This window comes from Larimichthys crocea, chromosome XXIV (genome assembly GCF_000972845.2).
Source record: "Larimichthys crocea isolate SSNF chromosome XXIV, L_crocea_2.0, whole genome shotgun sequence".
In the NCBI taxonomy this organism is placed as follows: Eukaryota; Metazoa; Chordata; class Actinopteri; family Sciaenidae; genus Larimichthys; species Larimichthys crocea.
In genome coordinates, this window is record NC_040034.1 from 3,602,361 (window position 1) to 3,617,310 (window position 14,950).

General features: G+C 40.2%; 1 protein-coding gene across 1 annotated transcript; it reads right to left on the bottom strand.

Annotated features, from left to right (window-relative positions):
• Positions 1-928: 928 nt before the first annotated feature.
• LOC104935357 (transmembrane protein 87A) lies at positions 929-13,872 on the bottom strand. Its single transcript, XM_019278017.2, has 20 exons — positions 13,693-13,872; positions 12,379-12,436; positions 11,197-11,294; positions 10,924-11,040; positions 10,758-10,808; positions 10,591-10,632; positions 9,404-9,527; positions 9,262-9,323; positions 8,940-9,123; positions 8,758-8,857; positions 8,558-8,651; positions 7,566-7,637; positions 7,353-7,461; positions 6,164-6,222; positions 5,930-6,033; positions 4,385-4,461; positions 3,734-3,798; positions 3,551-3,603; positions 2,962-2,992; positions 929-2,838 (listed from the first exon to the last, which is right to left on the bottom strand). The coding sequence occupies exons 1-20, from the start codon at positions 13,807-13,809 to the stop codon at positions 2,797-2,799; spliced, it is 1,659 nt and encodes a 552-aa protein (XP_019133562.2). The 5' UTR covers positions 13,810-13,872; the 3' UTR covers positions 929-2,796.
• Between the last annotated feature and the right edge of the window lie 1,078 nt (positions 13,873-14,950).

The window sequence follows — 14,950 nt, forward strand, 5'->3', positions numbered from 1 at the left end:
CAGAAATACTTTAATAATCCCAGGGGGAAATTATTTTTGTTACAATACTCCAATATACAAACAAACAAAAACAACATATGTAAACAAGTAACCATCTATTAAGAACAATATATAAATATATAAATATATATAAACTATATATATTTATATAAAGGTATATAAAAGATCAAATTTACAGTTAAATAATGTGCAACAACTGCAAAAAAATGTGAGAAACTACAAACAGCGGAGGCATTTAATAACCAATAATAATTATGCATGAACTTTTTATCAATCAAGGTCAATCAATAAGGTGAAATAAAAGTTGAATGAAATAAATATAAAAGTTATTATAGGCCAAGCTTAAAATGTGACAAATAAAAAGAAAAAAATGTAATAACATGTGGGGGTCCCTGATCTGTTTGTCTCTTGTCCAAGGAGTCCCTGGACTCCTGATTTACACCATTCAAAGTGCATAAAATAAACTCTATTTATACATATTTTCATATTTTGTATTTTATATTACTCCAATACAGGAACATGTACTTCATATAATGTCTATCTATCTACCTACCTACTGGGGAAATTGTCACAGCAGCTCTTGACCTTGAGTCTTTCTGTACTTCCTCCTCCCGTGCAGACGACTGCATAGAATAATACAAATGTCACCACAGCGTCATAGAAAGTTTGCTGCACACTCCGAAGAACCTCAGCATGCTGTCTGTTTCATTTTTAGATACATTTAATGTTACAGCTCTTTATTGGGAAGTAGCGATGTTGTTTGATAATAAATATGAGATATCTTGCTCTACATGTATTGTTTAGCAGTTTTAAGCACTGAAAGAACATTGTAAAAGTAACGCAGCTGTTCCTTCTGTAAAAGTGAAGCTGAAAGGAATCTACATATTAAAATCATCTGTGCTGAATGCAAACACAAACTGACACTGTGTCCGTGTTTAAATACAAATTTTATTTGCAGGACATACGCAAAAAGCCATACAGTATCATCAGCTTCACATTACAATGCAGACTCACATCCAGGAATTGGGGCTTTTGTGTCTCTCTAAATTAAAAAATATATTCAACAAGACTCGGATAAATATATAAAAAAAACATAAATTAAGGAATTTAGAATATTCACACATACTGCAGTAGTTTGCACGAGGACGGGAGTATAATTCTGCCACATAAGGCAAGATTAATTTGTGAAGGAGTGTGAATGTTACAGGCTTAACAGAATCTGTTTTGCTACTGAATTTAGGTGAAGACCTTAACAAAACTCAATGAGTGGAGGGAGTGCGACAGATACATACAGTAAACCACATGGAGTCTCTACGGCTTATCAAGTCTGAAAAAACAAAGTTAAAATCCCTTTGGTGACACAAAGTGGACGCAGATCACTGCTGTTATGTGAAAAGCTACAAAATGTGACTTTTTGTAGAGATGACATGAAATCAAATATCCTTCATGACAGGAAAACGTAAACACAGGTGTTACCAATGATGCTAATTAAGGTTACGGTCAATGCAGGTCAAACGAAGTCAGGGTCATCTAGAAAGCCTCTGCTGCACTAAATGGATCTGAACCTTTATCAGCATCATTGGAAACACAAACTGGCTGCTGTGATAAAGGTCTATAACAGACCTATGACTACACAGCTTCATACATGAACCTCACCTGCCGAGCAGCCTTAAAAATCAACAATATTAGTCACAATTTCAGTTGGTTGAACAGTTCTGACGTCTCAGCACGATCTGATGACACTGTATATGCTACAGTATATAAGGTTTGAACAACAGGGTCATTACATTCTCCCAGTCTGTTCCAGTTAACACAAGAATCCTGATCCTACACAGATGTAGCTCGTTTTACCCTGACGTATGAGATATTTTTCAAGTATCCATATTCACTGGTGCAGCCATGTTTACAGAGTAAGGTAGCTTATGTATTTCTATAATCAGGATTACCCAGTTAGCCAGACAACAAAGTGTTTAACAAAGTGTTAGTGTTGTGTGTGTTAACAATGTGACATCAAGAAATGAGCTCAGGAAATCCTCATCGGCACGGTAAAAGCATTTAAACATTGTTTTCTGGCTAAATGTTTAATCATTTCAATATTAAATATATTTCTTTATGTGATCTATTAAATATATAACAAATTGAAACACCTGCTGAAAACAGCGTGTGTTTTCTTTTTATACATTTAATTTATGGCACAGCACATCTCTGAAGATGAGCGGCCGTCACTGTGTTGGCTTAAATATAATCTTATTATTCACAATAACTTCATATTGTTCATATTGTCGTCTGATTTCTTGGCTGATTTAACCGCCAAGAATCATGATTTGCACAAATTTGACCAATCACACGCTGTGGTCAGTGCTCCAGAGACCGCACGCCCTGTTAAATATTGACAGATTTCAATAAATATTCTATTTTCTACAAGGACACTGTGAAACGTCCTCTTCCTACTTGGTTTTGGAGTGTGTGACATAAAAAACAACAACTTTTAAACAAATAAAGTTCACCAGCCTCCCAAAATCCCGATATTGACATGAAAAGCCAACCCACCCAGACACAGCTCACACAGTACTGCCTTAATATAAACACACTATTCATGCTTCTTTGAGCTTATTACAGTGTTGCACAATATCTGTGAAATTAAACTAAAAATGTAAAGTGTCTGGAGAGAACAGCTGGCTTTGCCCACTTTTTTTTTTTTTTTTGGTAGTTCGATCACTCAGAACGCATTCCTCGCTGCCTCAGTGACGTCGTCGCCGTCTTTTCACTCTCACACTCGTGCTCGCTCGCTCACTTCTACTCCATTTTGGATCGCTCCATCTTGGTTTTCAGGATTTCCTGGAGAACAAAAAAAAAAAGGGAACACAGATTAATGCATGTGCAGTAATGTGATTGTGGAATGATGGCACTTTAAATAGAAATCATGGGACAAGCAGGGGGGGAAGTAAAAGAACCATTTACCTCTTCCTCATCCAGCATTACAGGGAGCGCTCTGTGGAGAGAGAAACACACTTTAAGATTCACTGTACCACTTGTTTGTGCTTCCAGGGTGTATTTGAGTATTAACAGTACACGTTTGTACGTTTGTATGTGACATATTAAGAAGGGTTACAGTTTTTAATACCTCACACAGTCCAGGTAGAGTAACATTGCATGTTTGGCATCCTTGAGCTCCAGTGCTGCAAAGTAACTAAGTACTTTGACTTAAGTACTCTCTTTAAGTACAGAGTATCTCCATTTTGTACTACTTGACACTCCACGACATTTACGATGGAATTATTGTACTTTTTACTTCTTAGAGTTACTAATTACTTTTCAAACGAAACAGCAGATCAGCTTATAAAATACACTTTGTAAAGATAAAACCAGCTGCTGCTCATGTCTCGGATGTCTATGGGTCAGGACTTTTCCCCTCTAAAACCTTTCAGATGTTTTATTCATAACAAGCGTTTGACTTCCAAAGAGTTTAAATTATAAATCAAGAGAAAGTCTGAAACATGAAAAGAAATTTATCTCACATTAATCATCGTTACAAATTGACTTGACTTACACGTCAGCGACAGTTGTAGGAATGTTCTCCTCGACCCATTTCAGATCTTCATCCTGGAAAAAGCAGAAAAACAAAATGATTAAATCAAATGTGAAAAAAACAATACACGCTATTCATTTATTGTTTTATTTATCAGCATTGTTTATTATTTATTGAGATGTCCACAGAAGACATTCAACCCACCTCTTTACTCAGCAGTTTCTGGGAGCCGTTAGAGTCGGGCTTCGAGCCTCTCATCTTCATCCCCTCTGACAAACAAACAGAAACAAACCAGCTGAAATCACACAGAAGTCTTTTGTCCAATAATATGATTAGAAACATTATTACATTTCCCTTTTCTAGAAGAATGTTCTCCACATATCTATCTATATCAGATTTAGACCATGGCCTCAGTAGCACTGAGTTAAACAACACAACACCCCGGCTGACGAGGTCGTCTTTACGGGATCTGATGATTAATTACAAGAACAGAAATCATACTGGAAATCATAGCTGGCACGTCCATCAAAAGAAAAACAGGTAATAACAGTTAAATATGAAGCAATTAAGACGCAATCAGAAAAGATTGTGACTTAAGTGTTTATATATTTAGTGCGTCGATGTGACAAACAGCCGTTAAAGCTTTTAGAGTCATAGATCAGAAATTCACCTCAAACTATAAAATTTAAATTAGCAGCTGTTATTTATTATTTCTGTACGAATATTAGTGTGATTAATGAAACCCAGCTTACGTATCAGACGTGTCAGACAATAGCGGTGTTGCTTAAGTATGAACATGAGTCCACTGCTACAGGATAAGAACTCTTATGTGAACTCTATCTGAACTGTACTTACCAAAAGCCTCATTCAGCATGGGCTCCTTGGCTTCATCCTCTTCGTCGTCTTCATCAATCAGAGGAGAGTGGGAGAACCTGAGAGAAAACAGAACCACAGATGAAATACAACTACTGGCAACTTCAAATGGCAGAAATGGTTTCAGGCTCCAGGATCAGCCCCGTGTATCTCAACCTCAACTAAGCTTTAATCCGCAATGAATTCATAAGTTCTTATCAGCCAGTGTAACCTGAAGTCTAATCGCAAAATGAGTCTTAGTCCAGTGATGATTTTGGGTGTTAAGCACCCAGCATGCAGAGAAGATATAGAGAAGTGTTTGGACTCCTGCTGGCCAGAAGAGGAACATTTGACGTGAGTGTGTGTGAAACCATGGAGGTTCGAATCAAAGACTACAAACCACAAGACAAAAGTAAGAAGTGAGAAAAAGAATTAGGAATAATTCAAATGTTTAAGGACGACGGAAACCAATACAGGAAAAAATTGAGAGAGTCGTGCTGCTCCTAAAAACAGGCCGTCAAACACAGAAGATAAATCTAATGATAAACTAAAACGAGTGACCAAAGTAGCGGGAATCTACCCCGACGATCTCAGGAGCAGTTGAAATAGATGAGGCCCTAGAGGCCGACCGGTGCCAAAGGTCCATTCCAACATTTAGTAATGGATTATGTAGATATGATAAAATCAGTTCATGGAAAAAAGATACATGCTGGGAATCACTGACAGATTCAGTCGATGGGTTGAAGCCACACCCTCAAAAGATCAAGGATCTGGGGCGGTCGGGAGTGTAGTGGGTTAAGCGGCCGCCCCGTGTGTGGAGGCTATAGTCCTCGCTGCAGCTGGCCCAGGTTCGAATCCCGCATCGGACGGCTAATTTACTGCGTGTCACTCCCCCTCTCTCTGCCCCCTGCTTCCTTTAGCTGTTCTATCATTAAAGGCATAAAAAGCCCAAAAAAATAATCTTAAAAAAAAAAAGATCAAGGATCTGAAACAGTTGTAAAATTCTTAACGAGAGAGATAATTCCACAATTTGGCGTACCATCAGAAATACGCTCTGATAATGGATCATCATTTATCCAAAGAGCAGGTAAAGGAATAAAACAGCCTCAGTCTCAGGGCCTGGTTGAGAGAGTGAATGGATCTCTCAAAGCTAAGCTTAACAATGTGCTGGCACTAATCTAAACTGGGTGGATGCTTTAGAAGAAGAAGAAGAAGAAGATATACTTTATTAATCCCACGAACAGGGAAATTCTTTTTACACTCTATTTATTTATGCATTTTAACCCAGATGCACACACATTCAGTACAAGGCATAGATATGCAATTCTGGAGAGAGATGGTGGAGTGATGGGCAGCCCCCCACTCGCACTAATGAGCTATCACATGCAAGTGAACAGAGTAACACATTTGACCCCGCATGAGACGCTTACAGGTCGACCGTAAGCATGAATTATGAAACGGTGATGTAAGAATGGTTAACAGCTGACTCTGTGGAATTTTTTATCAAGTTTTTCCCACAGCAGCCCCGTGCTCCAGACGGACTCTGACCTCTGGCTGTTAGCAGAGGGCCGCAGCAGCACCATGATCACCAGCAGGATGGTGGAGAACAGAAGACGCCAGAAGGCGTCGTCTACCCACAAGTCCCTCCAACCCTGAGGAAAGGATGCAAACAGAGAGGTTGATGTCATCAGGTTCACTTTTCATCTGTGTGTGTGTGTGTACACGAAGAACTGAAACCCAAACACAACGCGATAATCAATCAGTAACAGAAAATAAACCGACCGTCTGGCAGTCCACCAGCTTGAAGACTTTGGTGGTCCAGATGATGAATATGATGGAAGCTGCGGACACAAAGCAAAACAACAGACTCACTCTGATGTCTGTAAACAAGACGCAAAACGGAAAACCTCCCACAATTAGACACTCATCATCAAGTGTCGGCAAAAATATGAATTCATTACATTAATACATGAGCAGCATACTGCATATCAAAGCAGTACCCAACATGTGAGGAGAGGAGATCAGTACCACTCTTAGCTTGGCATAAAGACTGAGCCCAGCAGTGCAAACCACAGGAAACTAAATCTACTAAAGCTCACAAAGAAATGCCTTAAGCTTCATACAACACTGGAAAACAGACAATATATAAAACAGTAAATACATGAAAACACATACGCAGATTTATATTAAAGACAGAAATCAACTAACCGCACCTACATATGAACCAGTGGCTCCACAGTCTGGAGCTCAGCCGTAATACCACCACACACAACATACAAGATTTCATATTATAGCAGGCTGGCTGAGAATATTGTCGAAGTTTGAGAAGCTTTCTCATGCCATCGTTATCGGCCACGCTGTTTTTAATTAAGCACCCGTCCCTGATTACTGTCACCTGGTGTCCTGCCTGGTTTCTTTGATAGTCTGTCTGTACTGCGTCTGAAGCTGACCTGTTGTTCCTGACTGTCCCTGGTTTTGTTTTAGATTTTGGGCATTTTCATTTGTATTTTGAACCAACAGCTGCCTTTTAGTTTGGGTTTAATCCCTGCTGTAAGCGAGTGAAGACACTTTTCACACAATCACGTCTGTGTCTTCAGTTGGGTCCACTCCTGAACCTCGCCCCTCTGTGAGAGCGTACATGAATTATTCAGATATTATCGGTTTCAGATGCTGACCTTGTTAAGAGTAACGTCCCACGATGGAGCTTTTATTTATAATAAATAATGTCTTTTTAATTCCACATATCCTTCTTCCCTGTCAAAACTTGGACTCTGCTCTTTAACTCCACATGCTCTGTGTGTTTTTCATTTTCAAACCGATGGTGCATCAATATAATTTGTCGGATTTCGTGCAGCTCCCTCTGGAGCCACAGCTCCTACAAACAGACTTTGATGTGTAAAGTCGACGGAGTTCCCCTTAAACTGATCACAATGACTCAGCACATCTCTGCGGAGAGGCAGCCACTACTCACCGAGAACAGAGAAGATGAGCGTGTTGGTGAAGTGCTGATACAAAGAGAGTTTCACCACATTCCTGCGTAGCTTCAGGAGACGAGTGGTTTGAGACAGACTGATGAAAATGTGGATGCAGGTTAAGGAGAACATACAAGCTCATATCTGCAAAGAGAATGAGTCAAACCCTGATTAGCCTGGAGTAGAAGTCTGACTGGTCTGATAAAGGATATCCACCACATGACACACGAGTCAATAAGGGAGAGGCTGAGATTAGCCACCAGGGCGACCGTCCCGTAAAATCCCTGGAAAAAGAAGAAAGAAACATGAGCCTGACGGACGGAGTGTGTTTCAACAGACTGAGAGAGAAGAATTCATTCATTGTGAAGGCAGTCAGTGTGTGTTAAGATATGAAGACTGAAGTTTCTGCTCCTCATTCTTCTTCCTGCCTTTCTTATCTTGTATTTGTTTCTATAACTTGTTCTCGTGACTTTTTGAACTTGCTTTTTGAATATCACTCTTGGATCAGATTTGTCATTCCCTATCATCCTCACATGTCTGCCTCCCAGAGACTAAATCCCCGTGTAACCTTCTCCCCATATCGCCTCCTCTACTCAAATCAAATTTATTTATATAGAGTGTCTTGAAAGCCATGCCGGGCAGGAGATTTATGTAAAAATACACCACCACTAACTATTGGCATCAGTCAGCAACAGATAATGTCCTATCTGTTCTAGTTGAAATGCAGCGGGGCGTCTTATGAATTAAGGTTTAGCAGTGAAATCTTTTTCTTCTCTCTCTTTGATATATTTTGGGACACAGCGAGTCTTTATGACACAGATCAGTCTGTCCTGTGGAGCCTGTTGAAAACAAACAGGTACCTCACACTGTCTGATGCTAACAAGCTGCAACTGTGCAGAGTGCAGGCCTCTTTAATACTAATTATAGTTAGCTGTTTCATGTGAATGCAACACTACAGTTTTTACTTTGTTCCTACTGAGATCACAGTTTGCTGCTAGTACAAACCAAACATTTCCCACTGCACTAATGTTAAACTGCACTGGCTGTCACCACGTTACAAACAGGACTGAAGTCTCAAGGATCATAAATTCCTGATGAGAGAAAACCTGTGTCAGGATATGAAAGCCCTGTGTGACATCTGTCACTCTACGTAAGCTAAAATAAACATGGAGGCTGGTGGAGTTCATCCATAGTTGGTACTTACACCTGTCACTCTCAGCACACCTTCCACAGAGGAGAAGAGCAGGTAGAGGAGGCCGACAGCTACCAGCCGGTGCACTGTGGTGCCCAACCTGGGCCTAAACAAGTGAGGGGAAGTTCAGTTCTACTGACAAATGACTGAAATTGGATGATCTTAAAATGTTAAAGCATTCAAAATGATGTGAGGTCACAGAGTAGACTCACCTGACTATGCCGTATCCAAGACTGACAATGAGGACCAGGATTCGAGCTAGAGATCTTTTAAGTGCAGAGAGCAGCTCGGCAAAAATCACAGCGCCTTGAACTGTCACGAAAAAAAACAAAACGACGATTATGAAGTAAAGAGAAATAATCCACAGACAAGCAAAGATATAAAATCAACCAACCGTAGTCTCCTTTGTAACGGATGCTCTGGTACTCCGAGTAAAACACGGCTTTTTCCAGCATGCCGAGGATGATGACTGCGCCGATCCAGAACTGGATCCGCAACAGATCCCTCCAGTAACAGGCGCACCAGAAGAGCCAGAGAGCCCCGAACAGCACGTACACGATGCACATGATCATGAAGAACTGCGACGGAGAAGAGGGAGAGAAAGCTTCACTTTAAAGCGAGGAACGCCACATCATGTGTGTAAACTAAGGTTTGTTTGCCACACTATAACCATACAAACCCAAACACCCTCCCTTTATATCATTTATAGTACACACCATCATGAGGGGCCAGTCTGCTGGAGAAGAGTAGTCATGTGGTCCCTTCATCTCGACTTTCACTGAGGACAGAAAACAGATAAACGTCACGAATTCAAAGAGATTTCGGAGCGTGTGAAGTGAGACGCTGCCCGGTTCTCACTTGTGAAAGCGAAGCGGAGCTGCTCTACTGCGACGTCTTCGTCCTCGGCTCGGGACACAGGCTGCACCTTCACCATGAACAGATACGGACTGTCCTCCCAAGCTTTGGCCACGGCGCTCAGAACCTGCACAGAGATGTTTGTGAGCAAAGAATCGTTTTAATGCAGACCGACTAAAACTATAAATCAAGACACGTTAAGACCAACAGAGTACGCCATCAGTATGTGAAAAGCATCAGACAGAACTTAAAGTTTCCATGGTTACGGTATCGTAGTGCAGAGCCCCTGAAAGGTCACGGTAGGATTTTGCAATGAACTACTTTTGCGTACCTTTGTGATACTTGTGTCATAAATGTGGCGGTTAGATCTTAAAGCGGGGCGAGAGTAAGCGCACCATCAGCTGAGTCTGTATCGGAGCAGCTAATGTAACATAACTAACAAACTGGGCCGTTCTAAACCGACTGTCAATATGATTATAGCCTCTAGACCGCAAGACCACCAGCCATAAATCAAAACAATGATTTATCTTTTAGTAGCTGGTCATATCTGTCATATCTGATAGAGACACCAGGCTCTGGCTTTCTCTGCTAATGTTAGGAGCTGTAAAGGAGTAGTCACAGCACAGCTACTGTAGCCATACCCATAGCATCATCCACAACAACCACAAGTGCAGCTGTAAACGGAGCAATAACCACGTCCAATGCCACAGCTTCAGCTTCAGCCATAGTTCAGTCTACAGCCGTGCAGAGCTGATACAGCTGTGCACAGAGCCAGCAGACGTGCGGCCTGCTGTCGGAGCTCTGGCTTTAGAAAAGGAGTAATGTGAAGTGTCAGATCAAGACATCAAAACTATGAAGTAACACATATGAAATTATGTCGTAAAGAAAAACGGTGTAGACAAAACAAAAGAAATTTCAGATTCTTCAAAGTGACTCATCAGCTTCATGACGTCGTCATGTTCCTTCTCAGATGTTAATTAGTTAATTAGTCCTTCTTAATGCGTTTCAGAACTGTCTCGTCCGGAGGTAACAGACAGTCATCCATATTTACATTTAGTCATTTAGCTTTTATCCAAAGAGAGTTACAAAAATCTTTCTCTTTATTCCAGGTGACGACCTCGTGGAGCTGAAGAGGAGTGGCGAACGTCTGACTGACAGTGTACATTGAAAGTAATAACAACATGTCTTACCGGCTTGTCAGGCCAAATAAAGCTCTGATTCGATGGGTCACTCTGAATAGAACACATAACATAATGTTAAAGTGAACAGACGACACACACAAACACACACACACAGAAACACACAATGCTTCATTTTTTAGATATTACGATGAATCCATCCGTGATCAGTGACTCACCTTCGGGCTGCTGAGCGGCTGATATGGGTTGTAGTAGTCTGCATAATACGCCTGGTCGAGAAGTCAGAGGACATTAAATAACAAACACTGAGGTCAGACGTATGCTCACACTGTAGCTGTGATTATTTGTGTTTGTTCCTGTGCTATCCACTGTTATGTCACAAACCTTTGGTAAGATGAGGGTGGAGCAGTTCTCAAAGTACATGTAGCCCTGACTGTAGTATCCACTCCAGCCGTCTCTCAACATGTGGTCCATTCCAAACATGTTCATCGCTTTGTTGTCCTACAAAAGGACAGCGGAGGAGATGATTAACTACACTATGAAACTATACTATACTGCTGTATTCATGGTTTATGACACGTTCATAACTGCAGTCACTGCTACCTGTGTGTATTATTAACATTCATGGCTCATCAGTGGACTGAAGTCAGTACTCACGGGTGTGTTGAAGACTTCATTGTAGCACACAGACGAGCGCAGGTACCAGCTGATGTTTAAGGCCACGTTTCTATCACATGACCCCGGGTCACTCTGGACTGCGGAGAGACATAAAAGATGAGCGGTGACTGAAAGAGGGTGGAGCGCTGGATGATCAGATAATAACAAGGAGCAGCTGTTCCACATCATCACATGACAGGAGTTGCTCGGTGTGTTGCAATCTACTTGTTTGTGCGCAGACTCTCCCTGACCTCCTTCGTCTAAAAGGTGACTTCCACTTTCTCCCCCTACGTCATGTTGCTGCATTGCATCCTGGTTTATTTTCTGCTACCGTTGGACGTAGACGTCAGTACTTTATGCTGATGACTCCTCATCTCCAAAGATTGCTCGGTGCATTGTCTGTAAAGTCTTCTCTGATAAACGTTGCTGTTATTTTCTTTGATTGTTAAATCACTCATGTTCTGAGAAACATCAGCTTGATGCTTAGATCACAACCTGAACTACAAATGAGGCTTTTATACGCTCCAGCCTTGATGGTTGTAACTTTTCACCTGCCTCAGCGAGTCCAACAAGTCTGCTTTACACACACAGAGAAACTTCTTCTTTTATTATTTCAAATGATATATTATGATCATATATGCACATATTGTATAATATATTATTTTAAACACAGTTCCAGTTAAATCTGCCCTGCAGGTTGCAGGATATCCAGTGTAACGTTAAACACAGTCTCAGTGTTTTCTGTGTCTTATCTTACAACACAGTGATGTGTGCAATGAGTTCACAGTCCTTGTGACAGTAGACTTCCTGCTTTTTATGATCTTTTACACCGCATTCCACCTCTGAGTTATTTGACTACAGGTACAACAAGAACCAGAGCTGCTTGGGTGGAGAAGGGATCCTGATCTACACCTCTCTCTTTCTTATAGTTTCCATTTGAAGCGACACAAAGAGCCTTTTTGTAGAGAACAACTCGTGTATGTGTTGTGCTCGAGTGTCGCGGTGTCACAACCTGACAGGTTCCAGAATAAACACGACAATGAGGATGCGCAGAGTGTTTTGTTTCTGTTCAACAATCAGACAAACAATATGTGTCTTAATATTCAAATTGAGGTGGACGTTGATGCAGGACTTTAGGGAAGTAACAAGAAACGATGTGTGATAAGAGGTCACGTGACTTACACTTCATGTAGATGGTGGTGTTGGCGTACAGCGTCTTTCGAAACACGACATCCTGTGTCTGAAAGAAAAGAGACAAACCGGTTCCTGGGTTAATGCCTCTCAAATACTGAACAAAAGGGAACATTATAGATCATAAAGTGATGTGACACATTAATCTAAATATTATAATTAACTGTGAGGTGAACTTCCTGCGTTAATGTGAGCGTCACTTTAATGTTGAAGCTGCTAAAGGTGGCGAACATCCCCCAGGTACTATTGTTTATTAGTTATTACATTACACACACAGGCAAACATAAACATGACATAATATGTGACGTTATAACATATGATTCTTATATATATAAATGTTAGTGTTGAGGTAGTTAACATTCAAAAATCATATGTGTATATATTTATTAGATTAGATATACTTTGTAAATGAAATGTTCGTGTTACAGCAGCAGAGGAAAGTGAAGCTACACTACAGAATTAGAAACAAACAATAAACAGACAGAAATATCTAAAACCTACAATAAACAGGAAAAACAAACAACCTTCAAACAGACTGAGGATAAAAGTGGCATGATGTATATTATTATTATGCAAAGATATACACATATTAAATATGTATATAGTTGTTTTTTATGTCTATGTTGTATATGTCGTCTTCTAAACTGTACTTATGTCTATACCTGTATGTACAACTGGAGGCAAATTCCTCACACACACACCCAACACACACACCCAACATATCCTGTATCTCAAAATATAATAATAATATAATGGATAAATCTGGTTTATTGGCTGTGTTGGGCTCATGCTGTAGATGTTACAGTGAGCACAGCCTGAGCCTGATATTAATGCATTTGTAATCTGAGCATGTAAAGTAACTAAGTAACTTGAAAAGTACAATACTTGCAGTAAAACATGAAGTACCATAAGTACCTCTAACCTGCAGGTACACGTATGATACCTAGTTTATAGACAGTTACCGGTTTCTCGGCCTCACCTGTGTGTACTTTACTCTGTCACTGACTCTAACGTGTTTGCATTCACTGATCCATCACACAGGACCGGTTCCGCCGGTCCACACGTCAGGTGGATCAGGAAATAACAGCACACCTGACCGGCAGGTGAGGCTTTAATGAAGCCAACAGTGATGAAAAATACAAGACAGCTGTTTTCTAAGCAGATGTTCATGTTGTCAGAGTGTGTGTGTGTGTGTGTGTGTGAGTGTGTGTGTGTGTGTGTGTGTCGTTAGCTCCCGGGCTAACAGTCGGTGTAGCACTGACCGTAAACACAGCGTCATGTCGGTGTGTGTGACCTAACACTCACCGAGTTGATGTCCACGTTCCACACGGAGACCTCCGCCGCCGTCCCGAGGCGGGAAACTAACGCAACGAGCAGCAGACCGAGCGGAACCGTCCGTCCAGAACCGGGCAGCATCTTCATCTCACGGGTCACGGAGAAGCTTCAGTTCCGGGGCTCCGCTCGGTGCAGTTTACGCATGCGCCAGGAGGGGGCGACACAACACCCAATCAGATGTCGATATCCTGGCGCATGCGTAAAGAAAGAGTATATACAGTATATAAATATTATATTATATTGATTTATATTATATTATATATATTATATATTATATTATATTATATTAATATAATTATATTATTATAATTTATAGATATTATAATTTATATTATATTATATTATATAATATTATATTATATTATATTAGATTTATAAATATTCTTTATATGATATTTATCTTATATTCCTGAGATTCTCTTATATAATCTTATATTCTATTCATTATTCTCTGTTATCTTCTATATATATATTATCTATTCTCAGTCTATTAACTACTATCGCTCTACTCTCTCGTATTACTCGATTCAATTATCTTAGTTATCACTCTGTTCTATTCTCTTCTCTCAGCTTCTCTTCGATATTTTCTCTGCTATATCTTCTTTATATTACTATCATAAATTTCTCTTCGTCTCTTATTTCTTTATCTTTCATCGTCGCTTATCTTCTTCTCTTACCTTTGCTATTCGTTCGCTTACTTCCTAGGACTTGTTTTCCATCATCGGGTGGGTCTGTCCCGCATGTTTTTTTTGTGTCCTTAATCCCGAAATTATAAATAAATAAATAAATAAAGGGAACCTTTACTTCAGATAATGCCATAATTGATTTGAGATCTTGAGAAAACAAAAGATAGTCTATATTAAAGTATGGAGGGGGGACTGGTAGCTGGAGAGTGAGAGAGGCCAGTTCACCTTCTGGGCACTGCCCAGGTGCCCTTGAGCTCAAGGGTTTCCAGTTTTTTGGCACTTCAGTATTGGCTCCATTTCATAGACACAGAGGAGAAAATAAAATCTATGAATGTGTGACTGCTTAGGGCTTCCATATAAAAAGCCCAGGCAATGGAAGGAACAGAAATAATGTTAAGCCACTAAATTCTAATATGGTGTGTGTCTTATTTATTATTTTTGACACATTCTTCTTCTTATTATTATTATTAGTAGTAGTAGTAGTATTGTTGTTGTGGTTGTTGAGTGAATGTGTTTTGAATAACTTAAAGTAAGTTAGTGTT

Excerpts from the sequence above, each read along its gene's own strand:
- LOC104935357 (XM_019278017.2), bottom strand. The coding sequence starts at position 13,809 with ATGAAGATGCTGCCCGGTTCTGGACGGACGGTTCCGCTCGGTCTGCTG. Across the intron at positions 8,652-8,757 it reads CTTGGATACGGCATAGTCAG|GCCCAGGTTGGGCACCACAG; the intron begins GTGAGTCTACTC and ends TCACTTGTTTAG. Across the intron at positions 7,638-8,557 it reads GTGTGCTGAGAGTGACAGGT|GGATTTTACGGGACGGTCGC; the intron begins GTAAGTACCAAC and ends TTCTTTTTCCAG.